This window comes from Bombina bombina, chromosome 11, assembly GCF_027579735.1.
Source record: "Bombina bombina isolate aBomBom1 chromosome 11, aBomBom1.pri, whole genome shotgun sequence".
Taxonomy (NCBI): Eukaryota; Metazoa; Chordata; class Amphibia; order Anura; family Bombinatoridae; genus Bombina; species Bombina bombina.
The window spans coordinates 99,214-120,018 of record NC_069509.1 but is presented as its reverse complement, the minus strand read 5'-3'; the positions used below and the strand labels follow the sequence as shown (position 1 = coordinate 120,018).

General features: G+C 37.4%; 1 protein-coding gene across 2 annotated transcripts in view; it reads left to right on the top strand.

The window, feature by feature from the left end:
- TGFB1I1 (transforming growth factor beta 1 induced transcript 1) overlaps positions 1 to 20,805 on the top strand; it is a 475,461-nt gene that overhangs the window by 363,855 nt on the left and 90,801 nt on the right. For both annotated transcript variants that reach the window (XM_053694775.1, XM_053694773.1), the window contains exon 9: positions 18,408 to 18,489. In XM_053694775.1, coding sequence (XP_053550750.1) covers positions 18,408 to 18,489 — 82 coding nt within the window. The remainder of the gene's footprint in view (positions 1 to 18,407; positions 18,490 to 20,805) is intronic.

The window sequence follows — 20,805 nt, the reverse complement described above, 5'->3', positions numbered from 1 at the left end:
GACAGTAACTTGTGTTAGCAGCCTCTTTATAAAGCTACATACTCACATGAGATATCAGACAGTAACTTGTGTTAGCAGCCTCTTTATAAAGCTACATACTCACATGATGTATCAGACAGTAACTTGTGTTAGCAGCCTCTTTATAAAGCTACATACTCACATGATGTATCAGACAGTAACTTGTGTTAGCAGCCTCTTTATAAAGCTACATACTCACATGAGATATCAGACAGTAACTTGTGTTAGCAGCCTCTTTATAAAGCTACAAACTCACATGATGTATCAGACAGTAACTTGTGTTAGCAGCCTCTTTATAAAGCTACATACTCACATGAGATATCAGACAGTAACTTGTGTTAGCAGCCTCTTTATAAAGCTACATACTCACATGAGATATCAGACAGTAACTTGTGTTAGCAGCCTCTTTATAAAGCTACATACTCACATGAGATATCAGACAGTAACTTGTGTTAGCAGCCTCTTTATAAAGCTACATACTCACATGATGTATCAGACAGTAACTTGTGTTAGCAGCCTCTTTATAAAGCTACATACTCACATGAGATATCAGACAGTAACTTGTGTTAGCAGCCTCTTTATAAAGCTACATACTCACATGATGTATCAGACAGTAACTTGTGTTAGCAGCCTCTTTATAAAGCTACATACTCACATGATGTATCAGACAGTAACTTGTGTTAGCAGCCTCTTTATAAAGCTACATACTCACATGATGTATCAGACAGTAACTTGTGTTAGCAGCCTCTTTATAAAGCTACATACTCACATGATGTATCAGACAGTAACTTGTGTTAGCAGCCTCTTTATAAAGCTACATACTCACATGATGTATCAGACATGTAACTTGTGTTAGCAGCCTCTTTATAAAGCTACATACTCACATGAGATATCAGACAGTAACTTGTTGTTAGCAGCCTCTTTATAAGCTACATACTCAATGATGTATCAGAACAGTAACTTGTGTTAGCAGCCTCTTTATTAAGCTACATACTCCAATGAGATATCAGACAGTAACTTGTGCTTAGCAGCCTCTTTATTAATGCTACATACTCACAATGATGTATCAGACAGTAACTTGTGGTAGCAGCTCTTTATAAAGCTACATACTCACATGATGTATCAGACAGTAACTTGTGTTAGCAGCCTCTTTATAAAGCTACATACTCACATGATGTATCAGACAGTAACTTGTGTTAGCAGCCTCTTTATAAAGCTACATACTCACATGATGTATCAGACAGTAACTTGTGTTAGCAGCCTCTTTATAAAGCTACATACTCACATGATGTATCAGACAGTTACTTGTGTTAGCAGCCTCTTTATAAAGCTACCATACTCACATGATTTATCAGACAGTAACTTGTGTTAGCAGCCTCTTTATAAAGCTACATACTCACATGATGTATCAGACAGTAACTTGTGTTAGCAGCCTCTTTATAAAGCTACATACTCACATGATGTATCAGACAGTAACTTGTGTTAGCAGCCTCTTTATAAAGCTACATACTCACATGAGATATCAGACAGTAACTTGTGTTAGCAGCCTCTTTATAAAGCTACATACTCACATGAGATATCAGACAGTAACTTGTGTTAGCAGCCTCTTTATAAGCTACATACTCACATGATGTATCAGACAGTAACTTGTGTTAGCAGCCTCTTTATAAAGCTACATACTCACATGATGTATCAGACAGTAACTTGTGTTAGCAGCCTCTTTATAAAGCTACATACTCACATGATGTATCAGACAGTAACTTGTGTTAGCAGCCTCTTTATAAAGCTACATACTCACATGATGTATCAGACAGTAACTTGTGTTAGCAGCCTCTTTATAAAGCTACATACTCACATGAGATATCAGACAGTAACTTGTGTTAGCAGCCTCTTTATAAAGCTACATACTCACATGATGTATCAGACAGTAACTTGTGTTAGCAGCCTCTTTATAAAGCTACATACTCACATGATGTATCAGACAGTAACTTGTGTTAGCAGCCTCTTTATAAAGCTACATACTCACATGATGTATCAGACAGTAACTTGTGTTAGCAGCCTCTTTATAAAACTACATACTCACATGATGTATCAGACAGTAACTTGTGTTAGCAGCCTCTTTATAAAGCTACATACTCACATGATGTATCAGACAGTAACTTGTGTTAGCAGCCTCTTTATAAAGCTACATACTCACATGAGATATCAGACAGTAACTTGAGTTAGCAGCTCTTTATAAAGCTACATACTCACATTATGTATCAGACAGTAACTTGTGTTATCAGCCTCTTTATAAAGCTACATACTCACATGATGTATCAGACAGTAACTTGTGTTAGCAGCCTCTTTATAAAGCTACATACTCACATGATGTATCAGACAGTAACTTGTGTTAGCAGCCTCTTTATAAAGCTACATACTCACATGATGTATCAGACAGTAACTTGTGTTAGCAGCCTCTTTATAAAGCTACATACTCACATGAGATATCAGACAGTAACTTGTGTTAGCAGCCTCTTTATAAAGCTACATACTCACATGAGATATCAGACAGTAACTTGTGTTAGCAGCCTCTTTATAAAGCTACATACTAACATGATGTATCAGACAGTAACTTGTGTTAGCAGCCTCTTTATAAAGCTACATACTCACATGATGTATCAGACAGTAACTTGTGTTAGCAGCCTCTTTATAAAGCTACATACTCACATGATGTATCAGACAGTAACTTGTGTTAGCAGCCTCTATAAAGCACATACTCACATGAGTATCAGACAGTAACTTGTGTTAGCAGCCTCTTTATAAAGCTACATACTCACATGATATCAGACAGTAACTTGTGTTAGCAGCCTCTTTATAAAGCTACATACTCACATGATGTATCAGACAGTAACTTGTGTTAGCAGCCTCTTTATAAAGCTACATACTCACATGAGATATCAGACAGTAACTTGTGTTAGCAGCCTCTTTATAAAGCTACATACTCACATGATGTATCAGACAGTAACTTGTGTTAGCAGCCTCTTTATAAAGCTACATACTCACATGATGTATCAGACAGTAACTTGTGTTAGCAGCCTCTTTATAAAGCTACATACTCACATGAGATATCAGACAGTAACTTGTGTTAGCAGCCTCTTTATAAAGCTACATACTCACATGATGTATCAGACAGTAACTTGTGTTAGCAGCCTCTTTATAAAGCTACATACTCACATGAGATATCAGACAGTAACTTGTGTTAGCAGCCTCTTTATAAAGCTACATACTCACATGATGTATCAGACAGTAACTTGTGTTAGCAGCCTCTTATAAAGCTACATACTCACATGATGTATCAGACAGTAACTTGTGTTAGCAGCCTCTTTATAAAGCTACATACTCACATGATGTATCAGACAGTAACTTGTGTTAGCAGCCTCTTTATAAAGCTACATACTCACATGATGTATCAGACAGTAACTTGTGTTAGCAGCCTCTTTATAAAGCTACATACTCACATGATGTATCAGACAGTAACTTGTGTTAGCAGCCTCTTTATAAAGCTACATACTCACATGATGTATCAGACAGTAACTTGTGTTAGCAGCCTCTTATAAAGCTACATACTCACATGATATCAGACAGTAACTTGTGTTAGCAGCCTCTTTATAAAGCTACATACTCACATGATGTATCAGACAGTAACTTGTGTTAGCAGCCTCTTTATAAAGCTACATACTCACATGAGTATCAGACAGTAACTTGTGTTAGCAGCCTCTTTATAAAGCTACATACTCACATGAGATCAGACAGTAACTTGTGTTAGCAGCCTCTTTATAAAGCTACATACTCACATGATGTATCAGACAGTAACTTGTGTTAGCAGCCTCTTTATAAAGTACATACTCACATGATGTATCAGACAGTAACTTGTGTTAGCAGCCTCTTTATAAAGCTACATACTCACATGATATCAGACAGTAACTTGTGTTAGCAGCCTCTTTATAAAGCTACATACTCACATGATGATCAGACAGTAACTTGTGTTAGCAGCCTCTTTATAAAGCTACATACTCACATGATGTATCAGACAGTAACTTGTGTTAGCAGCCTCTTTAAAAGCTACATACTCACATGATGTATCAGACAGTAACTTGTGTTAGCAGCCTCTTTATAAAGCTACATACTCACATGATGTATCAGACAGTAACTTGTGTAGCAGCCTCTTTATAAAGCTACATACTCACATGATGTATCAGACAGTAACTTGTGTTAGCAGCCTCTTTATAAAGCTACATACTCACATGATGTATCAGACAGTAACTTGTGTTAGCAGCCTCTTTATAAAGCTACATACTCACATGATGTATCAGACAGTAACTTGTGTTAGCAGCCTCTTTATAAAGCTACATACTCACATGATGTATCAGACAGTAACTTGTGTTAGCAGCCTCTTATAAAGCTACATACTCACATGAGTATCAGACAGTAACTTGTGTTAGCAGCCTCTTTATAAAGCTACATACTCACATGAGATATCAGACAGTAACTTGTGTTAGCAGCCTCTTTATAAAGCTACATACTCACATGATATCAGACAGTAACTTGTGTTAGCAGCCTCTTTATAAGCTACATACTCACATGAGATATCAGACAGTAACTTGTGTTAGCAGCCTCTTTATAAAGCTACATACTCACATGAGATATCAGACAGTAACTTGTGTTAGCAGCCTCATTATAAAGCTACATACTCACATGAATATCAGACAGTAACTTGTGTTAGCAGCCTCTTTATAAAGCTACATACTCACATGAGTATCAGACAGTAACTTGTGTTAGCAGCCTCTTTATAAAGCTACATACTCACATGAGATATCAGACAGTAACTTGTGTTAGCAGCCTCTTTATAAAGCTACATACTCACATGATGTATCAGACAGTAACTTGTGTTAGAAGCCTCTTATAAAGCTACATACTCACATGATGTATCAGACAGTAACTTGTGTTAGCAGCCTCATTATAAAGCTACATACTCACATGATGTATCAGACAGTAACTTGTGTTAGCAGCCTCTTTATAAAGCTACATACTCACATGATGTATCAGACAGTAACTTGTGTTAGCAGCCTCTTTATAAAGCTACATACTCACATGATGTATCAGACAGTAACTTGTGTTAGCAGCCTCTTTATAAAGCTACATACTCACATGAGATATCAGACAGTAACTTGTGTTAGCAGCCTCTTTAAAGCTACATACTCACATGATATCAGACAGTAACTTGTGTTAGCAGCCTCTTTATAAAGCTACATACTCACATGATGTATCAGACAGTAACTGTGTTAGCAGCCTCTTTATAAAGCTACATACTCACATGATGTATCAGACAGTAACTGTGTTAGCAGCCTCTTTATAAAGCTACATACTCACCATGAGATATCAGACAGTAACCTTGCTGTTAGCAGCCTCTTTATTAAAGCTACATACTCACATGATGTATCAGACAGTAATTGTGTTAGCAGCCTCTTTATAAAGCTACATACTCACATGAGTTATCAGACAGTAACTTGTGTTAGCAGCCTCCTTTATAAAGCTACATACTCACATGATGTATCAGACAGTAACTTGTGTTAGCAGCCTCCTTTATAAAGCCTACATAATCACATGAAGTATCAGACAGTAACTTGTGTTAGCAGCCTCTTTATAAAGCTACATACTCACATGAGATATCAGGACAGTAACTTGTGTTAGCAGCCTCTTTATAAAGCTACATACTCACATGAGGTATAAGCAGTAACTTGTGTTAGCAGCCATCTTTTTATAGCTACATACCTCACATGAGATATCAGACAGTAACTTGTGTTAGCAGCCTCTTTATAAAGCTACATACTCACATGATGTATCAGACAGTAACTTGTGTTAGCAGCCTCTTTATAAAGCTACATACTCACATGATGTATCAGACAGTAACTTGTGTTAGCAGCCTCTTTATAAAGCTACATACTCACATGATGTATCAGACAGTAACTTGTGTTAGCAGCCTCTTTATAAAGCTACATACTCACATGATGTATCAGACAGTAACTTGTGTTAGCAGCCTCTTTATAAAGCTACATACTCACATGAGATATCAGACAGTAACTTGTGTTAGCAGCCTCTTTATAAAGCTACATACTCACATGATGTATCAGACAGTAACTTGTGTTAGCAGCCTCTTTATAAAGCTACATACTCACATGAGATCAGACAGTAACTTGTGTTAGCAGCCTCTTTATAAAGCTACATACTCACATGATGTATCAGACAGTAACTTGTGTTAGCAGCCTCTTTATAAAGCTACATACTCACATGATATATCAGACAGTAACTTGTGTTAGCAGCCTCTTTATAAAGCTACATACTCACATGAGATATCAGACAGTAACTTGTGTTAGCAGCCTCTTTATAAAGCTACATACTCACATGATGTATCAGACAGTAACTTGTGTTAGCAGCCTCTTTATAAAGCTACATACTCACATGAGTATCAGACAGTAACTTGTGTTAGCAGCCTCTTTATAAAGCTACATACTCACATGATGTATCAGACAGTAACTTGTGTTAGCAGCCTCTTTATAAAGCTACATACTCACATGATGTATCAGACAGTAACTTGTGTTAGCAGCCTCTTTATAAAGCTACATACTCACATGATGTATCAGACAGTAACTTGTGTTAGCAGCCTCTTTATAAAGCTACATACTCACATGATGTATCAGACAGTAACTTGTGTTAGCAGCCTCTTTATAAAGCTACATACTCACATGATGTATCAGACAGTAACTTGTGTTAGCAGCCTCTTTATAAAGCTACATACTCACATGAGTATCAGACAGTAACTTGTGTTAGCAGCCTCTTTATAAAGCTACATACTCACATGATGTATCAGACAGTAACTTGTGTTAGCAGCCTCTTTATAAAGCTACATACTCACATGATGTATCAGACAGTAACTTGTGTTAGCAGCCTCTTTATAAAGCTACATACTCACATGATGTATCAGACAGTAACTTGTGTTAGCAGCCTCTTTATAAAGCTACATACTCACATGATGTATCAGACAGTAACTTGTGTTAGCAGCCTCTTTATAAAGTACATACTCACATGATGTATCAGACAGTAACTTGTGTTAGCAGCCTCTTTATAAAGCTACATACTCACATGAGTATCAGACAGTAACTTGTGTTAGCAGCCTCTTTATAAAGCTACATACTCACATGATGTATCAGACAGTAAGTTTAGAAGCCTCTTTATAAAGCTACATACTCACATGATGTATCAGACAGTAACTTGTGTTAGCAGCCTCTTTATAAAGCTACATACTCACATGAGATATCAGACAGTAACTTGTGTTAGCAGCCTCTTTATAAAGCTACATACCTCACATGATGTATCAGACAGTAACTTGTGTTAGCAGCCTCTTTATAAAGCTACATACTCACTATGAAGTATCAGACAGTAACTTGTGTTAGCAGCCTCTTTATAAAGCTACATACTCACATGATGTATCAGGACAGTAACTTGTGATTAGCAGCTCATTATAAAAGCTACATACTCACATGAGATATCAGACAGGTAACTTGTGTTATGCAGCCTCTTTATAAAGCTACATACTCACTTGAAGCTATCAGACAGTAACTTGTGTTAGCAGCCATCTTTATAAAGATACATACTCACATGATGTATCAGACAGTAACTTGTGTTAGCAGCCTCTTTATAAAGGCTACATACTCACATGATGTATCAGACAGTAACTTGTGTAGCAGCCTCTTTATAAAGCTACATACTCACATGATGTATCAGACAGTAACTTGTGTTAGCAGCCTCTTTATAAAGCTACATACTCACATGTTTATCAGACAGTAACTTGTGTTAGCAGCCTCTTTATAAAGCTACATACTCACATGATGTATCAGACAGTAACTTGTGTTAGCAGCCTCTTTATAAAGCTACATACTCACATGATGTATCAGACAGTAACTTGTGTTAGCAGCCTCTTTATAAAGCTACATACTCACATGATGTATCAGACAGTAACTTGTGTTAGCAGCCTCTTTATAAAGCTACATACTCACATGATGTATCAGACAGTAAGGCTTGTGTTAGCAGCCTCATTATAAAGCTACATACTTCACATGATGTATCAGACAGTAACTTGTGTTAGCAGCCTCTTTATAAAGCTTACATACTCCCATGAGAATATCAGACAGAACTTGATGTTAGCAGCCTCCTTATAAAGCTACATACTCACATGAGATATCAAGACAGTAACTTGTGTTAGCAGCCCTCTTTATAAAGCTACATACTCACATAGATGTATCAGGACAGTAACTAGTGTTAGCAGCCTCTTTATAAAGCTACATACTCACATGATGTACAGACCAGTAACTTTGTTAGCAGCCTCTATAAAGCTACATACTCACAATATGTATCAGACAGTAACTTGTGTTATGCAGCCCTCTTTATAAAAGCTACATACTCACATGAGATATCAGAAGTACTTGAGTTATCAGCCTCTTTATAAAGTTCCATACTCACATGAGTATCAGACAGTAACATTGTGTTAGCAGCCTTCTTTATAAAGCTACATACTCACATAGATGTATCAGACAGTAACTTGTGTTAGCAGCCTCTTATAAAAGCTACATACTCACATGATGTATCAGACAGTAACTTGTGTTAGCAGCCTCTTTATAAAGCTACATACTCACATGATGTATCAGACAGTAACTTGTGTTAGCAGCCTCTTTATAAAGCTACATACTCACATGAGATATCAGACAGTAACTTGTGTTAGCAGCCTCTTTATAAAGCTACATACTCACATGACTGTATCAGGACAGTAACTTGTCGTTAGCAGCTCTTTATAAGTTACAATACTCACATGATGTATTCAAGACAGTAACTTTTGTTTGCAGCACTCTTTATAAAGCTACATTACTAACATGAGGATATCATGACAAGTATACTTGTGTTAGCAGCCTCTTTATAAGCTACATACATCACATGATGTATCAGGACAGTAGGTTGTGTTAGCAGCCTCTTTATTAAGCTAACATACTCACTTGAATGTATCAGACAGTAACGTGTGTTTGCAGCATCTTTATTTAGCTACATACTAACATGAGATATCTGACTGTAATCTTGTGTTAGCAGACTCTTTATAAAGGTTCATCTCACATGATGTATCAGACAGTAACTTGTTGCTAGCAGCCTCTTTATAATGTTACATACATCACATGAGATATCAGACAGTAACTTGTGTTAGCAGCATCTTTATAAAGCTAATTTCTAATCATGATGGTATCGTTCAGTTACTTGTGTTAGCAGCCTCTTTATTAAGCTACATTCCTCACATGAGATATCAAGACACAGTAACTTGTGTTAGCAGCCTCTTTATAAAGCTACATACTCACATGATGTATCAGACAGTAAACTTGTGTTAGCAGCCTCTTTATAAAGCTACATACTCACATGATGTATCAGACAGTAACTTGTGTTAGCAGCCTCTTTATAAAGCTACATACTCACATGATGTATCAGACAGTAACTTGTGTTAGCAGCCTCTTTATAAAGCTACATACTCACATGATGTATCAGACAGTAACTTGTGTTAGCAGCCTCTTTATAAAGCTACATACTCACATGATGTATCAGACAGTAACTTGTGTTAGCAGCCTCTTTATAAAGCTACATACTCACATGATGTATCAGACAGTAACTTGTGTTAGCAGCCTCTTTATAAAGCTACATACTCACATGATGATATCAGACAGTAACTTGTGTTAGCAGCCTCTTTATAAAGCTACATACTCACATGAGTATCAGACAGTAACTTGTGTTAGCAGCCTCTTTATAAAGCTACATACTCACATGAGATATCAGACAGTAACTTGTGTTAGCAGCCTCTTTATAAAGCTACATACTCACATGATGTATCAGACAGTAACTTGTGTTAGCAGCCTCTTTATAAAGCTACATACTCACATGATGTATCAGACAGTAACTTGTGTTAGCAGCCTCTTTATAAAGCTACATACTCACATGATGTATCAGACAGTAACTTGTGTTAGCAGCCTCTTTATAAAGCTACATACTCACATGATGTATCAGACAGTAACTTGTGTTAGCAGCCTCTTTATAAAGCTACATACTCACATGATGTATCAGACAGTAACTTGTGTTAGCAGCCTCTTTATAAAGCTACATACTCACATGATGTATCAGACAGTAACTTGTGTTAGCAGCCTCTTTATAAAGCTACATACTCACTATGTGTATCAGACAGTAACTTGTGTTAGCAGCCTCTTTATAAAGCTACATACTCACATGATGTATCAGACAGTAACTTGTGTTAGCAGCCTCTTTATAAAGCTACATACTCACATGATGTATCAGACAGTAACTTGTGTTAGCAGCCTCTTTATAAAGCTACATACTCACATGAGGTATCAGACAGTAACTTGTGTTAGCAGCCTCTTTATAAAGCTACATACTCACATGATGTATCAGACAGTAACTTGTGTTAGCAGCCTCTTTATAAAGCTACATACTCACATGATGATATCAGACAGTAACTTGTGTTAGCAGCCTCTTTATAAAGCTACATACTCACATGATGTATCAGACAGTAACTTGTGTTAGCAGCCTCTTTATAAAGCTACATACTCACATGATGTATCAGACAGTAACTTGTGTTAGCAGCCTCTTTATAAAGCTACATACTCACATGATGTATCAGACAGTAACTTGTGTTAGCAGCCTCTTTATAAAGCTACATACTCACATGATGTATCAGACAGTAACTTGTGTTAGCAGCCTCTTTATAAAGCTACATACTCACATGAGATATCAGACAGTAACTTGTGTTAGCAGCCTCTTTATAAAGCTACATACTCACATGATGTATCAGACAGTAACTTGTGTTAGCAGCCTCTTTATAAAGCTACATACTCACATGATGTATCAGACAGTAACTTGTGTTAGCAGCCTCTTTATAAAGCTACATACTCACATGAGATATCAGACAGTAACTTGTGTTAGCAGCCTCTTTATAAAGCTACATACTCACATGATGTATCAGACAGTAACTTGTGTTAGCAGCCTCTTTATAAAGCTACATACTCACATGATGTATCAGACAGTAACTTGTGTTAGCAGCCTCTTTATAAAGCTACATACTCACATGATGATATCAGACAGTAACTTGTGTTAGCAGCCTCTTTATAAAGCTACATACTCACATGATGTATCAGACAGTAACTTGTGTTAGCAGCCTCCTTTATACTTAGAGCCTCTTATAAGCTACATACTCACATGATGTATCAGACAGTAACTTGTGTTAGCAGCCTCTTTATAAAGCTACATACTCACATGATGTATCAGACAGTAACTTGTGTTAGCAGCCTCTTTATAAAGCTACATACTCACATGAGATATCAGACAGTAACTTGTGTTAGCAGCCTCTTTATAAAGCTACATACTCACATGATGTATCAGACAGTAGCTTGTGTTAGCAGCCTCTTTATAAAGCTACATACTCACATGATGTATCAGACAGTAACTTGTGTTAGCAGCCTCTTTATAAAGCTACATACTCACATGATGTATCAGACAGTAACTTGTGTTAGCAGCCTCTTTATAAAGCTACATACTCACATGATGTATCAGACAGTAACTTGTGTTAGCAGCCTCTTTATAAAGCTACATACTCACATGATGTATCAGACAGTAACTTGTGTTAGCAGCCTCTTTATAAAGCTACATACTCACATGATGTATCAGACAGTAACTTGTGTTAGCAGCCTCTTTATAAAGCTACATACTCACATGATGTATCAGACAGTAACTTGTGTTAGCAGCCTCTTTATAAAGCTACATACTCACATGATGTATCAGACAGTAACTTGTGTTAGCAGCCTCTTTATAAAGCTACATACTCACATGATGTATCAGACAGTAACTTGTGTTAGCAGCCTCTTTATAAAGCTACATACTCACATGATGTATCAGACAGTAACTTGTGTTAGCAGCCTCTTTATAAAGCTACATACTCACATGATGTATCAGACAGTAACTTGTGTTAGCAGCCTCTTTATAAAGCTACATACTCACATGATGTATCAGACAGTAACTTGTGTTAGCAGCCTCTTTATAAAGCTACATACTCACATGAGGTATCAGACAGTAACTTGTGTTAGCAGCCTCTTTATAAAGCTACATACTCACATGATGTATCAGACAGTAACTTGTGTTAGCAGCCTCTTTATAAAGCTACATACTCACATGATGTATCAGACAGTAACTTGTGTTAGCAGCCTCTTTATAAAGCTACATACTCACATGATGTATCAGACAGTAACTTGTGTTAGCAGCCTCTTTATAAAGCTACATACTCACATGATGTATCAGACAGTAACTTGTGTTAGCAGCCTCTTTATAAAGCTACATACTCACATGATGTATCAGACAGTAACTTGTGTTAGCAGCCTCTTTATAAAGCTACATACTCACATGATGTATCAGACAGTAACTTGTGTTAGCAGCCTCTTTATAAAGCTACATACTCACATGATGTATCAGACAGTAACTTGTGTTAGCAGCCTCTTTATAAAGCTACATACTCACATGATGTATCAGACAGTAACTTGTGTTAGCAGCCTCTTTATAAAGCTACATACTCACATGATGATATCAGACAGTAACTTGTGTTAGCAGCCTCTTTATAAAGCTACATACTCACATGATGTATCAGACAGTAACTTGTGTTAGCAGCCTCTTTATAAAGCTACATACTCACATGATGTATCAGACAGTAACTTGTGTTAGCAGCCTCTTTATAAAGCTACATACTCACATGATGATATCAGACAGTAACTTGTGTTAGCAGCCTCTTTATAAAGCTACAAACTCACATGATGTATCAGACAGTAACTTGTGTTAGCAGCCTCTTTATAAAGCTACATACTCACATGAGATATCAGACAGTAACTTGTGTTAGCAGCCTCTTTATAAAGCTACATACTCACATGATGATATCAGACAGTAACTTGTGTTAGCAGCCTCTTTATAAAGCTACATACTCACATGAGATATCAGACAGTAACTTGTGTTAGCAGCCTCTTTATAAAGCTACATACTCACATGAGATATCAGACAGTAACTTGTGTTAGCAGCCTCTTTATAAAGCTACATACTCACATGAGATATCAGACAGTAACTTGTGTTAGCAGCCTCTTTATAAAGCTACATACTCACATGATGTATCAGACAGTAACTTGTGTTAGCAGCCTCTTTATAAAGCTACATACTCACATGATGTATCAGACAGTAACTTGTGTTAGCAGCCTCTTTATAAAGCTACATACTCACATGATATATCAGACAGTAACTTGTGTTAGCAGCCTCTTTATAAAGCTACATACTCACATGATGTATCAGACAGTAACTTGTGTTAGCAGCCTCTTTATAAAGCTACATACTCACATGATGTATCAGACAGTAACTTGTGTTAGCAGCCTCTTTATAAAGCTACATACTCACATGATGTATCAGACAGTAACTTGTGTTATCAGCCTCTTTATAAAGCTACATACTCACATGATGTATCAGACAGTAACTTGTGTTAGCAGCCTCTTTATAAAGCTACATACTCACATGATGTATCAGACAGTAACTTGTGTTAGCAGCCTCTTTATAAAGCTACATACTCACATGAGATATCAGACAGTAACTTGTGTTAGCAGCCTCTTTATAAAGCTACATACTCACATGATGTATCAGACAGTAACTTGTGTTAGCAGCCTCTTTATAAAGCTACATACTCACATGATGTATCAGACAGTAACTTGTGTTAGCAGCCTCTTTATAAAGCTACATACTCACATGATGTATCAGACAGTAACTTGTGTTAGCAGCCTCTTTATAAAGCTACATACTCACATGATGTATCAGACAGTTACTTGTGTTAGCAGCCTCTTTATAAAGCTACATACTCACATGATGTATCAGACAGTAACTTGTGTTAGCAGCCTCTTTATAAAGCTACATACTCACATGATGTATCAGACAGTAACTTGTGTTAGCAGCCTCTTTATAAAGCTACATACTCACATGATGTATCAGACAGTAACTTGTGTTAGCAGCCTCTTTATAAAGCTACATACTCACATGAGATATCAGACAGTAACTTGTGTTAGCAGCCTCTTTATAAAGCTACATACTCACATGAGATATCAGACAGTAACTTGTGTTAGCAGCCTCTTTATAAAGCTACATACTCACATGATGTATCAGACAGTAACTTGTGTTAGCAGCCTCTTTATAAAGCTACATACTCACATGATGTATCAGACAGTAACTTGTGTTAGCAGCCTCTTTATAAAGCTACATACTCACATGATGTATCAGACAGTAACTTGTGTTAGCAGCCTCTTTATAAAGCTACATACTCACATGATGTATCAGACAGTAACTTGTGTTAGCAGCCTCTTTATAAAGCTACATACTCACATGAGATATCAGACAGTAACTTGTGTTAGCAGCCTCTTTATAAAGCTACATACTCACATGATGTATCAGACAGTAACTTGTGTTAGCAGCCTCTTTATAAAGCTACATACTCACATGATGTATCAGACAGTAACTTGTGTTAGCAGCCTCTTTATAAAGCTACATACTCACATGATGTATCAGACAGTAACTTGTGTTAGCAGCCTCTTTATAAAACTACATACTCACATGATGTATCAGACAGTAACTTGTGTTAGCAGCCTCTTTATAAAGCTACATACTCACATGATGTATCAGACAGTAACTTGTGTTAGCAGCCTCTTTATAAAGCTACATACTCACATGAGATATCAGACAGTAACTTGAGTTAGCAGCCTCTTTATAAAGCTACATACTCACATTATGTATCAGACAGTAACTTGTGTTATCAGCCTCTTTATAAAGCTACATACTCACATGATGTATCAGACAGTAACTTGTGTTAGCAGCCTCTTTATAAAGCTACATACTCACATGATGTATCAGACAGTAACTTGTGTTAGCAGCCTCTTTATAAAGCTACATACTCACATGATGTATCAGACAGTAACTTGTGTTAGCAGCCTCTTTATAAAGCTACATACTCACATGAGATATCAGACAGTAACTTGTGTTAGCAGCCTCTTTATAAAGCTACATACTCACATGAGATATCAGACAGTAACTTGTGTTAGCAGCCTCTTTATAAAGCTACATACTAACAACATGAGGCATTAGGTAAACAAAATGTCAAGGGACTGCAAAAACAAGCTTCTTAAGTCATTACTTCTAAGTTGAGTTGCACTATCTTCTGTTGGGTTAGAACCCACAAAGCTGGGTTAGTCTGTCATGTTGGAGTCAGGGCCTGTAAAGTTTGTTTGCACTAAGTCTTGTTGGAGTCAGAACACATAAAGCTGCGTTAGTCTGTCATGTTGGAGTCAGGGCCTGTAAAGTTTGGTTGCACTAAGTCTTGTTGGAGTCAGACCACATAAAGCTGCGTTAGTCTGTCATGTTGGAGTTAGGGCCTGTAAAGTTTGGTTGCACTAAGTCTTGTTGGAGTCAGAACACATAAAGCTGGGTTAGTCTGTCATGTTGGAGTCAGGGCCTGTAAAGTTTGGTTGCACTAAGTCTTGTTGGAGTCAGAACACATAAAGCTGCGTTAGTCTGTTATGTTGGAATCAGGGCCTGTAAAGTTTGGTTGCACTAAGTCATGTTGGAGTCAGAACACACAAAGCTGGGTTAGTCTGTCATGTTGGAGTTAGGGCCTGTAAAGTTTGGTTGCACTAAGTCTTGTTGGAGTCAGAACACATAAAGCTGTGTTAGTCTGTCATGTTGGAGTCAGGGCCTGTAAAGTTTGGTTGCACTAAGTCTTGTTGGAGTCAGAACACATAAAGCTGCGTTAGTCTGTCATGTTGGAGTCAGGGCCTGTAAAGTTTGGTTGCACTAAGTCTTGTTGGAGTCAGAACACATAAAGCTGCGTTAGTCTGTCATGTTGGAGTTAGGGCCTGTAAAGTTTGGTTGCACTAAGTCTTGTTGGAGTCAGACCACATAAAGCTGCGTTAGTCTGTCATGTTGGAGTTAGGGCCTGTAAAGTTTGGTTGCACTAAGTCTTGTTGGAGTCAGAACACATAAAGCTGGGTTAGTCTGTCATGTTGGAGTCAGGGCCTGTAAAGTTTGGTTGCACTAAGTCTTGTTGGAGTCAGAACACATAAAGCTGCGTTAGTCTGTTATGTTGGAGTCAGGGCCTGTAAAGTTTGGTTGCACTAAGTCATGTTGGAGTCAGAACACACAAAGCTGGGTTAGTCTGTCATGTTGGAGTTAGGGCCTGTAAAGTTTGGTTGCACTAAGTCTTGTTGGAGTCAGAACACATAAAGCTGTGTTAGTCTGTCATGTTGGAGTCAGGGCCTGTAAAGTTTGGTTGCACTAAGTCTTGTTGGAGTCAGAACACATAAAGCTGCGTTAGTCTGTCATGTTGGAGTCAGGGCCTGTAAAGTTTGGTTGCACTAAGTCTTGTTGGAGTCAGAACACATAAAGCTGCGTTAGTCTGTCATGTTGGAGTCAGGGCCTGTAAAGTTTGGTTGCACTAAGTCTTGTTGGAGTCAGAACACATAAAGCTGCGTTAGTCTGTCATGTTGGCGTCAGGGCCTGTAAAGTTTGGTTGCACTAAGTCTTGTTGGAGTCAGAACACATAAAGCTGTGTTAGTCTGTCATGTTGGAGTCAGGGCCTGTAAAGTTTGGTTGCACTAAGTCTTGTTGGAGTCAGAACACATAAAGCTGCGTTAGTCTGTCATGTTGGAGTCAGGGCCTGTAAAGTTTGGTTGCACTAAGTCTTGTTGGAGTCAGAACACATAAAGCTTTGTTAGTCTGTCATGTTGGAGTCAGGGCCTGTAAAGTTTGGTTGCACTAAGTCTTGTTGGAGTCAGAACACATAAAGCTGGGTTTCACTATGTTCTGTTGGAAATTAGGGCAGTAATGTAGGATTAAAATATCCTCTGTTTGAGTGAGTGCCCATAAAGCTAGATTGCACAAGATTGTGTTAAAGTCAGTAGCCATAATCCTTGTTTGTGCATTTTTTTGTTGAAACCTTATCAGTCACTTATCCTGATAAAGTCTATTATAATTATGAATAACTGCTGGGGGTCAATAAGAGTTCTCTACTATCATATGTGCTTATATGGTAGGCTTAAATTTATTTCTTCTACAGCTGCCTTGTTTTATTTCCTCTCGTTAGCGCTGTGTCTAGTGAGCGGCTACACAGTCTAATCATTTGCCCATAATTTGCCCTTGGCCAACACACAACTTACCTGAAAAACTGAACTTGGTGGTAGGCTGACACAATTAATTATATTTATTGATTTATTGTAAACTCCTGCTCTGTTAGGTATGGAAGAACATGAAGATGCACTGTGGCTTTTTCTGAGGAGGATAAGATGCATCACTATATATCCTAATGCAGAGCTTTCCAAACTTTTCATGTTGGTGACACACTTTTTAGACCTACATCATTTCGCGACACAGTAATTAATTCAGCTGTACTAGCAAAAAGGAGGTTAAACTAACTTGTTTTAAGAGATACAGACACATAAATAAATTATATAATAATAAAATGCATTTACAAGTAACAGTATGTATGTGCAAGAATTAAAAAAAGTTTAATAACACCAATAGCTACTTACTATTTTAATGGGATGTATGAGGTTGATGGGATGAACACAGCTTCTGAATATTTGGTGGAATATTAGATAAAGACGCTCGCATTTCATCATCAAGCATTTTTAAGCTTCCACTTCCTATCCATATATCAAGAGCTAGAGCAGCAATGCACTACTGGGAGCTAGTTGCAAAAAACCCCCACTGACTTCAGCTCAGCGATTAAGCTGCCGCCCTCAGAGCTCGGTGAGTCCGATTGACTACTGCCCGCACTGCAAACACACTGCTGTCCCACTCACTGACAACACATGCAGTCACGAGCCAATTAAGGAGACTACACCTGCAGTCAGGAGCCAATGTGCTGGCAAAGCCGCCAATGGGAATAGTTTCAGTTCCCACTGAGCTGTGCCAATTGGTTAAGATGATCTGTGACTCACTAGGTATCAATCACGTGTCAACCATGTGATATGCGTAGCAGGCAGACGGAAAGTCAGAAACCCAAAAAAAAAAAAAAATTTAAATTTAAAATAATTTGTGCTGAAGCAGGGACACACCTACACACTGCTGCCGACACACTAGTGTGTCCCGACACACAGTTTGGAAAGCACTGTCCTAATGAGCTTATTTTCTCTCTCTAGTTTTGTTCTTTGTACCCCTCTTACTTCACTCACCCCCTTCCTCTGTTACAGAATATGATTACAGCACTTGGTCGCACTTGGCATCCAGAACATTTCTGTTGTAAAATCTGCAAGAAACAAATTGCTGAAGAAGGTAAGAAATCCTAAAGTCTCAACAATAATGTCACAAACTTATCCACATTGGTTACCCAAATAGATTTATGGTGAAGAACAGTGCAAGAAATCACATATAACATCTGCACAATAACTAGAATTTCCACAACCACAATCAGCAATTTCTACCAGTTAATATGATGATCATTTCATTAACAAACCCATGGGTACACCATTCCCTTAAAATCCTTACTGTCACAAAAGAGATCTTCTCTGCAGCGTCATTTAAATATCCCATATTTTATTTATGGATAGCACAAAAAGATTTCCCCAGACTAAACCTAAGCTCTCTCATTATGGCTCATTATAAGGCAGTTGGTGATGATTACAATATATGACTCAGTATAAGGTAGCTGGTGATGATTACACTATATGACTCAGTATAAGTCAGCTGGTGATGATTATAATATATGACTCAGTATAAGTCAGCTGGTGATGATTACAATATATGACTCAGTATAAGGCAGCTGGTGATGATTACAATATATGACTCAGTATAAGGCAGCTGGTGATGATTACAATATATGACTCAGTATAAGTCAGCTGGTGATGATTACACTATATGACTCAGTATAAGTCAGCTGGTGATGATTATAATATATGACTCAGTATAAGTCAGCTGGTGATGATTACAATATATGACTCAGTATAAGGCAGCTGGTGATGATTACAATATATGACTCAGTATAAGGCAGCTGGGTGATGATTACAATATATGACTCAGTATAAGGCAGCTGGGTGATGATTACAATATATGACTCAGTATAAGGTAGCTGGTGATGATTACACTATATGACTCAGTATAAGGCAGCTGGGTGATGATTACAATATATGACTCAGTATAAGGCAGCTGGGTGATGATTACAATGTATGACTCAGTATAAGGCAGCTGGTGATGATTACACTATATGACTCAGTATAAGTCAGCTGGTGATGATTATAATATATGACTCAGTATAAGTCAGCTGGTGATGATTACAATATATGACTCAGTATAAGTCAGCTGGTGATGATTACAATATATGACTCAGTATAGGTCAGCTGGTGATGATTACAATATATGACTCAGTATAAGGCAGCTGGTGATGATTACAATATATAACTCAGTATAAGTCAGCTGGTGATGATTACACTATATGACTCAGTATAAGTCAGCTGGTGATGATTATAATATATGACTCAGTATAAGGTAGCTGGTGATGATTACAATATATGACTCAGTATAAGGCAGCTGGTGATGATTACAATATATGACTCAGTATAAGTCAGCTGGTGATGATTACAATATATGACTCAGTATAAGGCAGCTGGTGATGATTACAATATATGACTCAGTATAAGGCAGCTGGTGATGATTACACTATATGACTCAGTATAAGTCAGCTGGTGATGATTATAATATATGACTCAGTATAAGTCAGCTGGTGATGATTACAATATATGACTCAGTATAAGGCAGCTGGTGATGATTACAATATATGACTCAGTATAAGGTAGCTGGTGATGATTATAATATATGACTCAGTATAAGTCAGCTGGTGATGATTACAATATATGACTCAGTATAAGGCAGCTGGGTGATGATTATAATATATGACTCAGTATAAGTCAGCTGGTGATGATTACAATATATGACTCAGTATAAGGCAGCTGGGTGATGATTATAATATATGACTCAGTATAAGTCAGCTGGTGATGATTACAATATATGACTCAGTATAAGGTAGCTGGTGATGATTACAATATATGACTCAGTATAAGGCAGCTGGTGATGATTACACTATATGACTCAGTATAAGGCAGCTGGTGATGATTACAATATATGACTCAGTATAAGGCAGCTGGTGATGATTACAATATATGACTCAGTATAAGGCAGCTGGTGATGATTACAATATATGACTCAGTATAAGTCAGCTGGTGATGATTACAATATATGACTCAGTATAAGTCAGCTGGTGATGATTACAATATATGACTCAGTATAAGGCAGCTGGTGATGATTACAATATATGACTCAGTATAAGTCAGCTGGTGATGATTACAATATATGACTCAGTATAAGGCAGCTGGTGATGATTACAATATATGACTCAGTATAAGGCAGCTGGTGATGATTACAATATATGACTCAGTATAAGGCAGCTGGTGATGATTACAATATATGACTCAGTATAAGGCAGTTGGTGATGATTACAATATATGACTCAGTATAAGTCAGCTGGTGATGATTACAATATATGACTCAGTATAAGGCAGCTGGTGATGATTACAATATATGACTCAGTATAAGGCA